The sequence below is a fragment of the Notamacropus eugenii genome, chromosome 1 (assembly GCF_028372415.1).
Source record: "Notamacropus eugenii isolate mMacEug1 chromosome 1, mMacEug1.pri_v2, whole genome shotgun sequence".
Lineage (NCBI taxonomy): Eukaryota > Metazoa > Chordata > Mammalia > Diprotodontia > Macropodidae > Notamacropus > Notamacropus eugenii.
The window spans coordinates 592452810-592472363 of NC_092872.1; the positions used below are offsets into that span (position 1 = coordinate 592452810).

The 19554-nt window shown below is 39.7% G+C and overlaps 1 protein-coding gene across 4 annotated transcripts in view; it reads right to left on the reverse strand.

The window, feature by feature from the left end:
* Window positions 1–19554, reverse strand: part of RRBP1 (ribosome binding protein 1) — a 115711-nt gene that overhangs the window by 76606 nt on the left and 19551 nt on the right. For all 4 annotated transcript variants that reach the window (XM_072634518.1, XM_072634517.1, XM_072634516.1 and 1 more), the window contains exon 2: window positions 11763–13932. In XM_072634518.1, the coding sequence (XP_072490619.1) occupies window positions 11763–13911 (2149 nt within the window). In that variant the 5' untranslated portion in view covers window positions 13912–13932. The remainder of the gene's footprint in view (window positions 1–11762; window positions 13933–19554) is intronic.

Sequence of the window (19554 nt, forward strand, 5' to 3'; positions counted from 1 at the left end):
AAGATGAAGAAGCTCTAAACTACATAGTGATTTGTGCAAGTGGACAGGAGACCTACGCAAGAAATGCTATGCAAAAAGAAATTACAGGATTTAGCAACTGACTGAACATGTATAGTGAGAACAGAAAATCCAACATGACAAATATGACTGAAGTCTTGGTTACTGACAGGATGGTAGTGCCCTTGACAGTAAAAGGAAAGTTCTGAAGAGGGGTGGGCTGGGGGGTAAAGATAAAGGAGTTGTTTTGGATTTGTGGAGTTGAAGATACCCCCAGGAACATCCAATTTGAAATATCCAATAGGCAGTTGATGAGATGGAACTTAAATTCAGGAGAGACCAGGTAGAGATAAATAGATTTGATTCATTTGCATATAGATGATAACTGAACCCTTGGGAGCTAATGAGGTCACCAAGTGAGAATGTGTGAAGAGAAAAGAGAAGGCCTAGGAAGGAGACTTGGGGTAAAAATCTCAGCAAGTGGGGGGAATGAGGATTATGATCCAGCAAGAGAGAAGCAGCAGCGGGACAAGTAGAGGAAACCACAAGTAAGCAGGGCCACAAAAACCCAGAGAAGATAATACGCAGGAAAACATGGTGATCAACAGTATAATATAGCAGACCAGCTAAAAGGGACGAGGACTAAAAACGGAATCAGGATTTGACAATGCCAGGATCACTGGTAATTCAAGAGGGCAGTTTTAACTGAGTGATGGGAAAGAACTGGAGAAGCTTAGACTGCTTCTTTCAAAGAGTGGCTGAGAATAGGTGGAAATATAGGATGATAAAACATCTAGAGAGAATGACAGGATCTAGTAAGGGTTTCAGGATGGAGGAGACCTGGGTACATGGAGGTGCACTTCTATAATCATGGCTGCTGGAGAGGCTGAGGCTAGTGCATCTCCTGGGCTGCAGAGAACTAAGCTAATTTAGTGTCTACACTAAGTTGAGCACCAATAGAGTGAGGTCCTGAAAGCAAGAGGCTCACGGACTGTTTAAGAAGGAGTGAATCAGCCCAGGTTGATAATGAAGTATTAAAGTTTTGAGACTGGGCCTGTGAGTGACCACTGCATTTCCCTCCTGGGCAAGATATGGAGAAAGCCAGTCTCCCTGGTCCCTCCTCCCAAAATACATTACATCTAGGATATTATTCCACTATGTCAGGGGAGGGGAACCTGTGGCCTTGAGACCAACATGTGGCCTTCTAGATCCTTAAGTATGGTCTTTGAATGGAATCCTTTCATTTGGATTCTGTCAAACGGCAGCACTTAATGATCTAGAAGGCCACATACGACTTCAAGGCCAGAAGTTCCCTACCACTGCACTAGGATACAGATGGATTACCCATATGCTGTCCTAAAACTCATGCAATGTAAAGTGACCAAGTGAAAGGCATCTAATAATACACTGAATAAATCTTCTGAGGGGACCATACAGTGCACAAGAAGGGGACAGGAGAAGGCATGGATACATTGCCAGCTACACAAATAGAGATTAAGACCCAAACCACGGACATCTCAGATATATTCAAGTAAGACAAATCCCAGGACCAACCCCCAGAGAACCTCACTCTTTACAATTCTCCATCCAGACAAGTGTTCCTTTATCTCTCTCCTAGGGTTCCGACCTTTAAATCATTTCTCTATCCATATAAAAACAATGCCTCTGTACCATGAGGGTGCATTTCTTTTTAAATAGCATCTGTGTGAAAATTTATGTAAAATGATGCAAAGTAAGCAGAATCAGGAAAACAATATGCACAATGTAAATTTGAAGAAGCAAAACTAACTCTATGTATAGAGGGTTATACTGCATATAACTATACATTTATATATAATTACATAAAACTGTATATAGATATAATTGTAGGGTATTTGTATATAGCATATATACTATAGCTATTATAGTAGATACTACTTATATACATAATTTACATATTTATAATATATAGGTATATTATACATGATGTCTATAACTAACACACAGTATATATGCTACCGTTACAGTTTATATATATAACTTCTATATTGACAATCTAGACATGTTTTAACTAATATATAGCATACATACTTTAGTTATATATTGTTATGCATAATACATAAAATAATTTATGTAGACTAGTTATGTATTATTTACATTTATATATGTAAATATGTATATGTATGTGTGTACGTATATATATATATACACTATGTATATAATATGTGTGTGTACATGTATCAACCTGAAAAGGGAGTAATTCTAGCACCAAGCTTGCCCCCAAACAAAAGAACCTGTGTCTCCCTCTCTTGGACAGGTGGAGGTGGGGAAGGGGAAGCCCACAATAGTACAAGTGTGGAATCAAAAAGGCACAAAACCCTTAGACTCAGGTGATATATTAGGTCAGTGTGGGTGAACTGCTTTTTTTCCCCTTTCTTTTTTATTCTTTGTTACAAAGAATGGGTTCACTGGATAAGAAAGCGATAACAATGATATAAAAACAAAAGATATCAATAAAACAAAATAAAAGAATAATATAAAATAGCCTTTGTCTTAAAGGCTTCTTAAATTCTGACTGCTTCACTTGACAGATATTTATTTATTAATACACAAATGTTCTAGGTCAGTGGTGGAGAATCTGTGGCCTTGGGGACACATGTGTCCTTGAGGTCACAATTTCCCCACCCCAGTCCTAGGTTAAATACTAAAGGAGACATAAAAATGTATAAGACAAGGTCTTTGCCCTAAAGTAGCTTGATGGAGGACATTAAAATCAATACTCCCCATTAGATTATAATTATTCAAATCAGTATCAACATCCACCAATAACTATCATGTAAGACAGTACATCAGAGAACTACAGGAGTTCAAAAGAGGAAGAATACACTTATCTATACTCAGATTAGTCATCCATGATTTCAATAGGCTAAGTATGTTTGCTTTGGTGGTTATGATATTTTATAGATGCCACCAGGTTAAGTGAATTAAAGGGCAGTATATACATAAAACGAGTCAAAACAGAACAATCAAATGTTCACAAATGCCTCTTCAAGACAAAACATATCATTCTCCAAGAAGTCTAGAGCCTTTTTTTTTAAAAAGACTACTAAAAATTTACTCCAAAACAAATATTTAAAACAAAGTCATTTACTGTTTATAGGAGAGGTGATGAAGTTCTGTGAGAAGACTTTTTTTTAACCATTCTTGGCTTACCAAAATGTGAAGCTTATAAATGCAGTTCTTATAAATGCAAATCTGATCTTTAGGTTGCAAGAACAGATGTGAGACTACTGCTAGCTACCAGTTCAAACATGTGTTCATTCTTAAGATTTGTTTTTTCTCATACACTTTTAGTGTCCATATTCATGGATTTTATATTCATGTTATTTTCCAGGAACACATAACCCTGCTGTGAACCCGAAGGGACTACTGTATTTAAATCTGAATGTGGGTCTATCTGATGTCTTGGGAAGTTATATCAGAAAAAAATCATTAAGATGCACTAAGAAGATCTGACTCAGAAGCTTCCCTTGCTCAACTCCTCTGAAATTCGAGAAAAAAGAAAAAAAAGCACATGGTGATCTCACTCCGGATGTTACCTGCAACAGGAGACAGCAGAGAGTTTAGATATCACAGGGCTTTTCTAGAGGCAAAGGGTTAAAATGTCAACCAAACAAGGGTATAGTATAGTAGTGGACAATCAAAAGGCTTCAAAGAATGGCTTGCTTCACATCTGGGAGATGGGGAGATGAAGGGCAAGAGAATAATCAAGGAAGTCTATAAAACCCAGGGTTCCTGAATCTGGGGTATAGAGCAGACAGGCACCAGAAGACAGAACAAATAGAGGGAATGAGGAAGAGAATCTGGAATTTTTCTGGAGGGGCTACTGAAAGATTTCTGCTCTCTGAAGTTACAGCTTGCATGAAGCTAATTAATTAGGGCTTAGGCAGGGATCTACCAATTACTAATGTTTGCCCTGGGAGACTAAGAGAGGTAGAGCAAGGGCTCCTAAGCCTGCCTGGGAGAAGCTGCAAAGATCTTTAGTCTGATAAGAATAGAAATGCAGCGAACGATTTTAGTGACATGCAAAGGTTGGATCACATTGGTGCTTCTGCCACAGACAAACAATAAGCATGTATCCCATCATGCAAAGCACTCCCCAGCAGGAAGAACTAACAAAGGATAAGAAAAAAATAAAAAGTTAAAACAAAGAAAAAGATGAGAGAATCCAAACTGCCAACATCAATGTCAAGAGGCTATGAGGTGGAAATGGGTGGCTCAAGAAGGGAAGGACATGCAAACTTCAGAGATAAAGGATGCATATAAAAGTCTTCCTAAAGAAAATGCATTTGGATCTTCTTCAGAAAAAGGTGCTTCTCAGGTTCCATATCTGGAAGACATTTCCAAAAACAACAATATTTATTGGTCACTGGCTGAAGGAGTTAGTTCTCACACTTTCCAATTAACAAGTATAGAGGATAACTTGATATAAAAAATAGGGAGGAATACCATCTCACAAGGCATGAATTTAAGATGTTCTAGGGAACCCCCTAAGGAAAGATCCCCAGGGATCATGGAGACACTCGCAGGAAAAAGAAGGCTCTAAACACTTTACAGGCATCAATGATATTAAATGGAATGAAATTAACAGAAACAGACATGGCAATGAAAGAAGAGAAGGGATAGGGGAATGCACTATATACAATAAATATTCCTATATAGTGATCCAAAAATCTGAGGAGAAACATAAAAATTTGCATGAGGATATTAAGAATGAAAATAGATGGAACTTTAGGGTAAAAGCCATGAATCCAGCTAGGGAAAATATATGAGTTCCACATCCAAATTACAAAGCTTATCCTTACAAGTTAAATGAACAAGCATTTATTAAGTGCCTACAATGTCCTAGGCATTGTGTTAAATACTGGGACACAAAGAAAAACAAAAGAAGTCTCTACTTTCCAGGAACTTATATGGAGGACAAATTGGAAAAAATCAGAGGAAGACATTCACATTAAGAGGGATACCAAAAGGATTCTTGTAGAAGGTGAGGTTTTAGCTGGGACTTGAAAGAAGCCAGGTAAGCCAGGAGGCAGAGATGAATAGAGAAAGCATTCCAAGCATGGGGGGATAGCCAGTGAAAAAGCATAGGTTTACAGGGAGTGTCTTGTACATGTAAAAATAAGGAGGTGGTTAATGAGTTCAGTTTTGAACATGCTAAGTTTAAAATGTCTATGGGACATCCAATCAGCATAGCCAATAGGCACCAGCTACCTACTGGACATCTCAAACTGGATGTCTCATATACATGTTAATGTGAGATTAGAGGTCAAGAGAGAGGTTAGGACTAAATAAAACATCAGCACAGAGATGATAATTGAATCCAAGGGATCTGATGAGATCACCAAGTGCAACAGTACAGAGGGAAAAGAGAGGACAGACCCAGGACAGTCTTGGGAGACACTCACAGTTAGCAGGAGTGACCAGGATGAAGACTCAGCAAAGAAGACTGAGAAGGAGCAGTCAGACAGGTAGGAGGAGAACCAGGAGAGAGTAGTGTCACGAAAACCTAGAGAGAAGAGAGTATTAAAGAAAAGAGGGTGATCAACAGTGTAAAAGGCTGCAGCAAGGATGAGGCTTTAGAAAAGTTCATTTGGCAATCAAGAGACCACTGGTAACTTTGGAGAGAGCACTGTCATTTGAATGATGAGGTCGGAAGCCAGACTGTAGAGTCAAAAAGAGAATGAGAGGAAAGGAAGTGGAGACACTGACCGTAGAGACAGCCTTTTCAAAGAGTTTAATCACAAAAGGGAGGAGAGACCTCTAGAGAGAGCTGATGAACTGAGTGCAGAATGAAGTGTGTTTACTTTATTTTTCTTGCTCCCCCCCCCCACCCTTTTACAACATGGCTAAAGTGGAAATGTTCTGCATGACTTCATATGTACAACAGGCATCACATTTCTTGTCTTCTCAGTGGGTGAGGGAAGGACAGGAGAGTTTGGAACTGAAACTAAAAAATACTTTAAATTAAATTTTTAAAAAAGAAGAGGAGAGAAATAGCTATTGGGGATAGATAGAGTATGTTGATAGTAGTGCCTGTAGGCAGTAAGGAAGTAGACAGGAGACAGGGAGGAAAACTGAAGACTAGTCAGAGAGTAGGAACATAGGAGGGGAGAAATCTGTTAAAGAAGATGGGAAGGGACCGGATGACTTGTGCACGCTGAGGGAGGGTGCCTTGGTCAGGCCAAGAGTCATCTCTTCATTTAAGATGGGTGAAGGAGTAGATAGTGGCAGAAGGCAAGTGAGTGATGTGGAGAGGAGAGAATAAAAGTGACTTCTTAGTGAAAGGCTCTTTTTTTTTTTTTTCAATGAAATAAGAAAGTACTCACCCTCAGAGAAGGTGAGGGAGGGGAAGCCATGGGAAGCTTCAGGAGGGATGAAAAGGTTTGGAAAACCCACTGTAGGGAATGGGATAGTGAGTCAGTCACCGAAATATAAAAGGATTGCCTTGTTTCAGTGAGGACTCAGTTGGGATTATGTGACATAAATTTGTAGGGTATTCTGTAGATACTGGTGATTTTCACTAGCTTTATTTGGCAGCATGTGAGTATCAACGAAGGCAGTAGAGGGTGGGGATGATCCAAAGATGAGGTTTGGCAGAGCAAGATCAGCAATACAATAAAGGGGTATGTGAATAAAGAAAAGAGGAAAGTTTAGAGAATAACCGGTTGACCAAATCATCAAGATGGAGAAGGGAAGAGAAAATATTAGGTAGAGGCATGATAGCCTGGGAAAGTGCTGAAGGATGGAAGGATTGGAGGTTAAAGGATTGTGAGGCTTAAAGAACAAAGTCAAGAGTTACTAGGCAGAAGGGGAAGTGTCATGACAATAGATTATGACCAGATAAAGGAATCTGCAAGTTCATGAACTCTGAAACTCAGGAAAGACTTGTGGGCGATGGCAAGATCAAAGGTCTGGACCTATCTCTTGTGTGTACCTAATGTGGGGTGCAGGAAGAGGTCATAGGAAATGATTATGTGGAGGAACTGGGAGGCTAAGGTGTTTAAGGCAGCATCAATGTTTATGTTGAAATCCTCCAGTATTAGGGACTAGGGTTGGGAGATGGGAAAGACTTAGCCAGAGACCAAACTCTAAGGAAAAAGGGTCAAGTCCTGAAGGTCAGTAAGTAAAAGCTACTGGAATCTCATTGGATAATAAGAAAATGATATCAAAGGGATCAAAAGAAGAGAAAAGAGCCGATAACTCAAAAATTCATAGTTTGTTCAGGAAGGACAGGAGAATCTCAGGAACAATATTCTGGCAACATAGGTACAACAGATTCAGATGAGGAAGAAGAGGGGGTGGGGAGAGGTGTCTAAAAAGACCAGTGTGGAGACACAGAGACATTATGTGTGTGCTGATAAACTTGCATTTTGAAAGGGCATATGTACAAATATCCTAAAATACCTACTGCAAGATCCTGACAAGAAGAGTGTTCAGAATGCCAAATATGACCTAAGAGTGATAAATGGTAAAGACAAAAACAAGGGAAGGGGAAGGATGGGAAGATAAGACATTTGCATAGCATTTTTAAGGTTTTCAAAGCACTTTACAAACAGAATTTCATCAGATGACATGATAACGATTGACAGACAACAGAAAGAAGACTAAACTACTCAATTTTATTTTGCTTCTATTTTCTTTTTTAAGGAGAATGATCTTCAAGCCAGAAAGCATTTTCTTAAAATGGTCAACAAGGAATTAAAATCCAAGATAAAGAGATCATAAGAAAGCATTTAGATACTTCCAATTAACTCATGTCACTTGCTTCATCCCTAGGTATTAAAAAGAAATTGCAGATTGTGACTGACTGCTGAAATGTTGTTGGTGATCTCGGAAGACTCATGACAAACAGGAACCTTGCCACAAGACTGAACACATGCAAACATCATCCTGATTTTCAGAAGGAGGAAGAAAGTAGATAATAGGCCAGTGATCATAATGTAAATTCCTGTTAAAATTCTAAAATAAATGGTCTCTGAACATTTGGGAAAGAAAGAAGTGATCACTATGAGCCCACAGAGATTCATTAAGAACAAGTCATTCCAAACTAACCATCATTTCCTTTTTTTCTACTCAGCTGCTAGACTACTAAACCTGGAGAATAGTGTGAATACAACATATCTTGATTTTCCTCTGGAATCCTTATTCCATAGTGAACAAATTCCCCTTCATCCTGGGTCTCTTAATTTTACATTCTTTTCATCTGGTAGGCCTCACTGAGACCTGACTCCATTCTGATGATGCTGCATCTCTGACTCTCCTCTTCAACACTAACTTCTCTCACACACTCCCAACATACACTGGGGTTGGAGAGTGGGACTTGACTACTCCTTACTTCTCACTATCACTTACAGACTCTCCCTCTAACTCCTTCACTCAGCCACTTTACTCCATTAAATCCAATCAATCAAGCATAAATTATGGTGGCAGCAGTATATCACAAATGCCCCCAAATCATTCTCCCTCCTTCCTCAAGGAGTTTGGTACCTAGACCTCATCATTTTCCTTTCCTCACAAATTTCTGCTCTTATACTAAAAAACTTTAATATTTACATAGATACTCCCTTAACCTCTTTAAATCCCATGACCTACTTCACGCAGCCTCAGTCACACACAGGAATGATAACACACTAAATCTCATCATCACCCACACTTTTTTAGAAACTCTGACATTGCCCTACCTGACCATAATCTCCTACCACTCCACACCCTCCTCCTATGCCTCCTAAACCTACTCTTCACCCTCATCAAGACTTCCAATTCCGTTACCCCTCAGTCATTTTTATTCTTTTCCTCTGCAAATCTTAATAGTTTCATCAACTGCCATATCTCTACGCAGATGTCTCCTAGCTCTACATATCTAGTCCCAGTCAAAATGTCAACACTGAACTCATCTTTCCCCCAAATTCTCCACTCTTCTAAAATTCCCTATTTTTACTGAAGGCACCAACATTTTTCCAGTCACAAGTTCATAATCCTAGCATTATTCTAGACTTCTCAATAAACTTCTCACTCCCTCAGGAGACATATCCAAAAAATTGCAAAATCCTGCTGGTTTCTACATTCACAGTATCTCTTGCAACCAACCCCTTTCTCTCTGCTCCCACAGCTAGCACCTCAGTTCAGATCTTCATCAACTCTTTCCCAGATTATTTCAAAAGTCTCCTAAATGGCTGACCTCAAGAATTCTCCATTGCAGGTCATCCTATATATAACTTCTAGAGTGATTTTTCCTTTAGTGCAGATATGACCATTATAAATCCTTCTACTGTTAACTCCAGGAACTCTATTGTCACCAGGATAAAATACAAACCCTTCTACTTACATTTTCAAGTCTTTTATAGCCTGGCCCCAACCTATCTTTCCAACCTCCCTCCCCATCCTGATCCAACCAAACTGGCCTCATCTGTGTTCCTCACAAACAAAACTACATCTCTCATCACCATACCTTCCTCCTCAAGCCTGGAATGTATTCCCTCTCTCCCTCTGCCTCAGAGTCAGCTCAGTTACCACCATCTAGATGAGGCCTTTCTTCATCCTTGTAATTGCTAGTGTCCTCCCTCTAAGAATACTTCATGCTTATCTATTTTGTTTTTATTTATATTGCAAATACCCACTAATTCTCCCCCCACCCCATTAAATGTGATTAAATGTTTCATTCCTTGTACTTGTTTCCCTAGCACCTAGTAGGGTAGCTATCGCAGAGTAAGTGCTTAATAAATGATGGTCGATTCATTGATCTTGGCCAGTTACTGAACAAAGGCTCTCATAGTATCCTTATGGACCAGAAAGAGCAATGTGGACTGAATAATACTGTTAGGTGAATTTAGTAAGGGATGATCTAATGCCAAGGAGAACTGCCAGGAGAATAATCTAGATGACTACCTACAATAATATAAGGAAAGGAGCAGTTAAAGACATCAGAACTATAATCATCCTTGACTTCAGAGAACTGATGCCTCCCTCTTCTTGACAGGTGATGGACTAAAATGATGAAAAGAGATATATGCTGTTGCCAGATTCAGTCAATGAGTTTATTTTTCTTGCTTAGCTTTGTTCTGAAGTTTTTTGGGGGGGGAAAGGAGAAAACCTGGGAAACATCAATAAAGTTTGTATTTTAAAAAATAAGAAGGAGAAAAAGCACTAGATGGGGGGTTAAGAAGACTTGAGACAAAGTGCCAACTTTGCCTTTTACTAACTATTTCCATAACCATGAGCAGATCAACCATTCTCAGTCTTAGTTTCCTGATCAGTAAAATGACAGGGCTGGGCAAGATATTCTCTGAGGTCTCTTCCAGGTCTGACATTCTATGATTCTATGATTCTGTGCCTGTGATACTGACTGATGGAGTAATGTCAGCCTAGAGGGAGTCGTTAGTGGAATACCAGAAGACTCTGGGGTCCCCTGTCATTCATTTTTAAACTCACTGCAGAGATTTAATTCATGACTTGGATGAAAGCATAAATGATCTATTTATCAAGTCTATGGAAGACATGAAGCTAGGAAGGTTAGTTAATCCACTTGTTGATAGAATCAGGGTTCCAAAAGAGTTCCAAAAGATGACAGAGTAAACTAAAGGTAAAAAGACAGTAAGATTCATACTAAATTTCAAGACTTATGTTAAAAAAAAAACTACACAAGTACAGAATGAAAGTAATATAGAGGAAGCACGTAGAGAAGGTGATGTATCTCCCATGATGAAGGAACTAAAAACTAATCATACAAAGTACTGGTTGAACAAACTGAAGACATTAAGCATGAAGAACAGAAGACTTGGCAGAGGCAAAAAAATTTATTTCTAAATATCTGAAGGGCTGTCATAAAGAAGGAGTATCAGACTGGCTTTAGAAGAAATCTTGGACAATGGGAAGAAGCTATAGGGAGGAAAATATTGGCTAAATTTTGAGATGTCCAAAAAATCATACAGGCCATCTCAGTTTCCTGTTAGTCCAGAGGTCTTCAAGCAGAGGATGGATTGTCTGGAACACTAACTAGATAGGATTCATTCTTTGGTCTGACCTGTGAGGTCCTTTTCAACTCTGAAAAATCTACAATTTTTACCCACAATGCAAACAGATCCAATAGTATAAATGAAATGTGACTGTGTCTGTGATGTGACTGTCAACTATGATGTTGGAAACCTCAAAAGTGGGGGCTGTGAACATAAATAACGCAGACAAAAGTATCAGGTAAATTTAGCTGACAAAGACATCCTAAACTACTTGCTGCTTTTCCAAATATTTCATATTCCTTATAAGAATCTCATTTCAAACAAAAGTTAAACATGACAACAAATGGCTCTCAAAATACTTCAAGTAAAGTAGCTACTGAATCAACTTAGAGAATATGAAACAAGAACACTCTGGACATATCTCTGTATAAAAACACAATAAAACAACAAGTGAAGTCAAATTACTACCCTCTCTCCCCTCCCACTAAATTATTAGGGAGAAAACTTAACCAAATAAATCTGTACAAACTTTCTCCTTTAAAAACTTAAAAGTACTTTCCTTTCCTGACCCCCAACAAGTAAATCTATAATCAAACACCATTTGAGGGATTGTGCATTTTCAACACTAAATGCAAGAAAATATACCACTAATCCTCATCCTTTGACTAGGGCTTTTATAAAGAGCCATAATGAATAGAAAACCTAGAAGACATCCCTCTACTCACTAGGATGGTTTACTAATCCAGTCTGATAAAGAAATCAGAGGCTTACTTGGCTCACTCTTTTTCTTGGAAGATTTCTTCTTTGACGGGGCTTCATGCTTTGGCTCCTCATGGTTGACAATAACTTCTGCTTTTGGGGCACTGGTCTTTGTGCCAACAGGAGGAACAGCAACCACAGGGACTTCTTTGGGAGCAGCTTCAAGCACTGAGGACTTGGAGGAAAGGACATGCATGGAACTCACCACAGGGCTGGGTGCCGGTTCAACCTTTGCCACCTTCTTTTCCTTCTTCCTCTTTTCCTTAGGAGAGGAAGCAGGCTGACCTTGCAAGGGTGCAGGGGCACTTGCTACCACAGCTGCTACTGGTGCTACTTGCACTGCCGCTACTGGTACTGCCTGCACTGCTGCTGCTGCTGCTCGAGCTGCCTTTGCTGCTGCCCGACCCCCTGAGGCTGCTGGGGCTGATGAACCTTGCCCTACTGGTGATGATGGCACCACTGGTACTGCCTGGGCTGCTGCTGTTGCTTGAGCTGCCTTTGCTGCAGCCCGTCCTCCAGATGCCACTGGTCCTGCTGCCCCTTGCCCCGCTGGTGAAGCTGGTATTGCTGGCACTGCTGCCTCTGCTGCTGCTGCTGCTGCTGCCCGAGCTGCCCGTGCTGCCCGCTTCCCCAGTGGTGCTGGTGCTGCCTCTTGCCCCATTGGTGCTGCTGGTGCTGTCTGCGCTCCTGCCTCTGCTGCTGCTGTTGCTGCTGCTGCCCGAGCTGCCCGTGCTGCCCGCTTCCCCAGAGGTGCTGGTGCTGCTGCCCCTTCCCCTTCTGGTGATGCTGCCATGGCTGCCTCTGCCACCTGGGCTGCTGCTGCTGCTCTCGCTGCCCGCGCTGCCCGCTTCCCTAATGGTGCTGGTGCTGTTGCCCCTTCCCCTTCTGGTGAGGTTGGTGGTACCAGTACTGTCTGCACTGCTGCTGCCTGGGCTGCTGCCGCTCTTGCTGCCCGTGCTGCCCGCTTCCCTAGTGGTGCTGCTGCCCCTTGCTCCACTAGAGGTGATGGCACCACGGCCACAGCTGCAGCTTTTCCTGGTGGTACTGCTGCTCCTTTTGTTTGTGGTGGCACTGCTTTGGTTGGTTGTGATGCTGCGGCTGCTCCTTTCGATGGTTGTGCCTTGTTTGGCTGCACTGCTGCTGTGCCTCCTTTTGTTTGCTGCACTGCTGCTCCTTTACTTGGCTGTGCTGCTGCTCCTTTACTTGGCTGTGCTGCTGCTCCTCCTTTGGTTGGCTGCGCTGCTGCTCCTCCTTTTGTTGGCTGCGCTGCTGCTCCTCCTTTGGTTGGCTGCGCTGCTGCTCCTCCTTTTGCTGGCTGCGCTGCTGCTGCTCCTTTACTTGGCTGCACTGCTGCTCCTTTACTTGGCTGCACTGCTGCTCCTTTACTTGGCTGCGCTGCTGCTCCTTTACTTGGCTGCGCTGCTGCTCCTCCTTTTGTTGGCTGCACTGCTACTTCTTTGTTTGTGTGTACTGCTGCTGCTCCTTTACTTGGCTGTGCTGCTGCTCCTTTACTTGGCTGTGTTGCTGCTCCTTTACTTGGCTGCATTGCTGCTCCTTTACTTGGCTGCATTGCTGCTCCTTTACTTGGCTGCGTTGCTGCTCCTTTACTTGGCTGCACTGTTGCTTCTTTGTTTGGTTGCACTGCTGCTGCTCCTTTACTTGGCTGTGCTATTGCTCCTCCTTTGGTTGGCTGCACTGCTGCTCCTTTAGCTGGCTGCATTGCTGCTCCTCCTTTTGTTGATGGAGGTAATGCTGCTCCTGCTTTTGGTGGTGGTACTGCTGCTGATGTCACTGGAGATTTAGAAGGCTTGATATTGATCGGTTCTACCACAATGGGAGCCACCAACACACCTCTCTCAGGTATGAGGTCTTTGGAGATGACAGTTACATTGGGAAGTAATTCTGGTTCAGGTATTTTCCCATTGGGTTTCTCCTCCTTTTTCTTTGCCCGTCCCTTCTTCTCCACAGGTTTCTCCTTCTTTTTCTTTTCCACTTTCTGATAGTGAGTTTTCGCCATTTCTTTACGCTGATTGGCTAGGGCTTCTTCATAGGATGTCTCCTTCATGGAGAAGGTAGATACCAAGAAGATTCCAATGGCTGAAATGACCATGAATCCACCAAACACCATAACTCCCAAGGTCTGGGGGTCATAGATATCCATCACGGCTTGACTTTCTTTTACCTGTCAAACACATACATACAAAAAAGCTTAATTCAGAGATGAGACGCAAAGTTTCGCCCTCCCTATTGAGTTCATGCCAGTGGTAGCTTCAGACTAATAAAAAGAGAAGTAAAGAAAGCAAATTCAGAATAACATCCACATTATTCCTCTTTATAAAATAGAGCCTGGACCCAAAAGTTAGAAAATTCTTAAGGAAAATTTGGAAGACATACTGCTAAAGCAAGGATGTTCAAAGTACTGTTCAGGACACCAACAATAGCATCCGATAGCCAGGGAAGGCTAAAATTCTAAATGTCAGTCCTTGGTGTAGTCCTTGACTTACAGCATAGCCCTGTCTAAGTATGTTTTCTTTACCTCTACTTCTTGCAACTCAAAAAATGGGCAACATAACACCTGTCCCCCTAAGTCAAGACAGAAGCCTTTTTCAATGTAATTGTAAAAATATATACTATCTTACCAAAACCAAGGGCCTCATTTCTATCATAGGGACCAAATATGTAATCTAAAAGAAATCATGTGCTATAAGAAAAGACAAGCAGAATGATTTCAGAAAAACCTGCAGAGACTTGCATGAACTGATGCAAAGTGAAGTGAGTAGAACCAGGAGTACATTGTACACAGTAGCAGCAATACTGTACAAGGATCAACACTGAATGACTTAGCTATTCTCAGTGATATAATGATCGAAGCTAATCCCAAAGGACTCATGATGAAAAATGCTATCCACCTCCAGAGAAAGAACTGATGGAGTCTGAATGCAGATTGAAGTACATTATTTTTCACTTTATTTTTTTATGTCCTTTTTTTTCTTTTCCTCTGTTTCTTCTTTTACAACATGACTAATATGGAAATATGCTTTACATGACTGCATATAAGTGTGTGTATACATATATGTAAAACCTATATCAAACTGCTTATCATCTTACGTAGGGAAGTGGTGAGAGAGGGAGGGAGAAAATTTGAAACTCAAGATTTTAAAAATTTAGTGTTAAAAATTGTCTTTACATGTAATTGGGAAAAAATAAAATATTAATAAAAAAAAATCACTCTACCTGTCTAAGGCCCAGGTTCCTGATATATAAAATGAGGGTACTTGTGGAAAACAAAAGAAGGAATTTTGTTTTCACAGGGCTAAAACTCCTCTCAGCTTTAAGTGAAAGCAGAGTTATGACCTAGCATGATCAGGTAAAAGGTCAGAAACTTGTGTGTAGGCTTGATGAGCTGTTTGACGGGAAGCTTATCAGAGAGGAGAGCATGAAGTGAGGTGTTCAAGAGGATTCTAGCCAATAGATGATGAGGCAGGAAGTTCAAACTTGTAACAGTATAAAGGGCTTGCACTGGTCTGAACAAACTGTAGTTCAGCTACATCTTCCTGTAGCCTTCCTCGGGAACTACCCACTCATTTGGGGGAAATGAACATAAAAATTAATACAAGCTTTCCAGATTTCACAACCAGTATTGATCTTTGTTTAAGGTGAGCACGTTTCTCACAGCACTGAACCACATGAACACTAGGGCCCTTTCTAGTGCTAATATTCTGATTCTATGATTACAAGAAGTCATCACAATAGCAGCAGCAGCACTAGTAGATGTAGATGGCAATTACACTGTACTCTAAGACTGGCAAAAACTTCAAATAACAATACCTCAAGACAAGGTCTAAGTTATGTATTAACTGTTGCCTAGCATAGCGTATGTGGCAGTTACACTAGAAGGCACTAAAAAAGTCAATACCATCATTTTAGCTCATAAACTGAGATAACTTCCACCAATTACACACGAGCAATTACGCTGAACTCCATGGTTCTATTCAGTATCCTACAGTTTTTCTTCAGGTGACAGACTTTCAGTATGATGAGTACACTGCTTGTTACTGCATTCCTGGTGTGCAGAAGTCAGGGTGCAAAACAGAAACTGAGCCCAACTTTACAGTAGTGAACTGTAAAGTATGAGAGATGCTGAACTCATTAGAGGCACGAGGAAGATATCACATCTAAGTTTTCTACCTCCCAAGATCCTGCATCTGTGTATCACATTCTCATTGGCTGTGGGATGGTTATCATAATGCCTGTGCAACATTCAACAGCTTGAGGTAGGAATGATCTGAAGAGTAACTGGTGAAGGAAGGGCTTGACCACTCTCAGCATGGAATCAAATACTTTCTAGCTTCTGCTATGTAAACAAGAACCAAAAGAACACTTCACAAATATAGTGAACTGATTTTCACCAGATCAATAAATCACTGTTTCTAAGGAAGCCTAAGTACTTTTACCATACATACATACACACACACACACACACACACACACACACACACATACACACATCACTATGTTACAATGGCATTCATTGCACAGATACATTGGCTCAAACAAAATCATACATTTCTAAGCAACAGACCTAATATCCAAACTTCAACATAAAGGAATTGTCAAAATACATGATTTTTGGGTCAACAATTTCCAGAAGCTTTTAAATGTATCAATACTGTATTATTTTTAGTACACCAAAATGATTCTACATTTACGTACCCCCCAAAACCCCCTTATACACTATAAAAACACCATTTTTCTCTTAATTTCAAAAAAAGATAGAAAAGAGGAAGGGCTGACAAAGTTGTTTCAAAGCCTTTGGAATATATGCTTTTAACACATGCTTTCTAGTCTGATGGAGTTGCATGTTTACTTTTCCCTATATATACTATAATCTATCAGTCTAGAAATATCAAGTCCAAGCCTTCACCCCAACTATAATAACTGCAAATGTATTCTGGAGAGGGAATACGGCAGGGAGCACTCATGTTCTTAAATGAATTTGGAACTTTGTCCATGATTCTACTGACAGCATGTTTCCTATCAAGGGTTCCCTAGTTAATAGTAATCAAACCAAGTTGTCATAAATTTGCCTTTCTACAAATAAAATATGCAAGTCAGAAATTAGAAAATCAAACTAGTGCGTTGCTCATTCTTAGAATAAACAAATGAGCAGGACAGGGGAAAAGATGGGGGAGGAGGGGATTGACCTTCCTATTGTCTATTTTCAGAGGCTAAGTGACCCTATACATTCTTTCGGATAAACTTATTTTATGAGATCTTAAAAAACACCTCTCAAAGTACCTTTATTTTCAGCTATCAAAAAGGAAATCACAATACATCAACATATCAGAGTGTGACAGAAATGAGAATTCCACTGAAATTTAAAAGTCCTCGGACTCTTAGGGGAGGTAGGTAGAGCAGTGAATAGAGCACCAGTCCTGAAGTCAGGAAGACCCAAGTTCAAATTTGGCCTTCGACTCAGACACTTGACACTTACTAGGTGTGTGACCTTGGCCAAGTCACTTAACCCCAATTGCTTTGCCTTCCCCCCTCCAAAAAAAAAAGTCCTCCAAAGTCTTTCCCTTTGTTTTCTCCAACAGATATTAGGATCACAGAATTAGAGTTAGATATTACGCTTAAAAGACGTAAGACTATTAATCTAAGTTAAAAACAACACTAATAACAACAATAATTTACGGACATTCACATAGCACTTTAAAGTTTGCAAACTACTTTATATATACTTTCTAGCTCTTGTACCACCAATCATCAAGCCATCAGAAATAAACCAACTTTTTTTTTCTAATAAGCTTTGGAGGTATATTCACATTCCCACACAAAAAAAAAAAGGTCCAAGAAACTGAACAGTAACCATGTCTTAAGAATTTCATAGGACCAAAGATCAGAAACATCAGGGCTGTTGGCCGGCTTTTAGAGAAACCCTCTCATTTTGCTGAGCTGGAGAAACTGAAGCCCAGAGAGTAGATACAGACACAAAAAGAGTTTTTTAAGCCATCAAGTCCAATCTCCTTATAGATGAGAAAAATGATGTTTTAGAAGAGCAAGTGACTTGCCCATAGTCACACAGTTATTCAATATGCAAGGTGGGATTATAACATAGGTCCTCTGGCCCAGAATTGGTACTCTTTGCAGTGGACACACTGTGTCTATCACACAATACTACAGAGTTTTGTTTATCTTCCCAGTTTACAACGCATAAACATAAACCTGTGCATAAAAGTGAAGCTTAGAAAATTTCCACTTAATTTTAATTCATTTTAATGTAAACAAATGCTACTATAAAGATACTAAAGAAGAAGTAGGTTAGCACCTATCAGGTATCAGGAAAAACTGGATTCAAAAGTTCTACTCTTGATACATCACAAGCTGGCTGTGAGACCCTGGCAAATCAAGTCCTTTATGCTCCAAATTTCACAGACAACCAAATACTAAAAATGTTCATTTTTATTAAAAATTTTTAATTTTTTAAAACTAAAATTTTAAGTTGAAGGGTTTCTAGGTAACTCCCTACATAAATGAAATAGAGATACCACCCAAAAAAGAGAGGGGATCTAAAATATGTTATCTGTGGGGAAGAAATTTAGACAGAATTATTTCCATGCAAATTTATACTGCACAGCAACACAAATGGATATATCTGACTTCAACATGAAGAATTACTTTAAAAAGAAATCTTTTCCCTACTACTTCTTATTCTATACTTCCCAAGAAAACTAAACGCCTAGTCATAAAAAATAATACATTGAAATAAGAACATCAATTTTTTTTAAAATTCTGAATGAAAAGTAGCCTTTGCCACAATCTAAATGTCAAATAATTTGGTGGATGACTGGACAAACTATTACATGTGGATATAATAGGATGATGTAACACAATTAAGAAAGGTGTACAAAGAAATATGCTTAAATTCATGAAGTAAAGCAAAGTGCAGAAGGCAGAACCAGAAGATAACAATAATAAAAGAAATTATATACGCAAATACAAGGTGAATGGCCAAAGACAACGGAAGGGAACTTGAAAAGGAAACAGTAACCGATAAATTGTTATACCTAGCTGTATGCTAAATATCAGTTTTTAAAGAAAAATGAGTTGTAAATGTAACTGCTTTTGTTATTCTTTAAAGTTAAGTTCAAAATAAAGTATCCTTACCAAAATTATACACGACAACTTACTTACAAAATTATTTAAATGTCTCCTTTTGCCCTGGATACACTGCTTGGGTCTTGAATCACCATAAGATTAAACTGGTTAAACTTTGCAAATGAGCACTTTCAATACATCCCCACTTGTCATCATAAGTTAATGGCACAACAGATTCCACTAGGGTTTTCCCAAGGGCCTTCTCCAGGTATTAAAATAATCACAAATGAAAAATGGATACATATTGGAAGGTAAAGTTGTATACAACTAAATAAAACATATTTATAAAAATGCTTCAAATTTGAAATTTAAAATTATACAAAATTATTGCTCTCCTGAGGAAGAGTTACTTGTTCTTCTCAGAGGGCAGAACAAGGAGCAATAATGAGTCAGTCCGTCAACAAGGATTTATAAAGAGATGACTATGTGCTGTGCGTAGGGATATAATGAAGGGAAAAAAGGAAAAACAGTCCCTCCACTCATATCAGGGAGGATCCTCTTTTATTTCTTCTCTATAGCTACAGTTCTTAACCTTTTCTGTGTCATGGTAGTCTGGTAAAGCCTATGGAACTCTTCTCAGAATAATGTTTTTAAATAGATACAGAAAAATATAAAGCATTACACAAAAAGAAAGCAATTAAAAGGA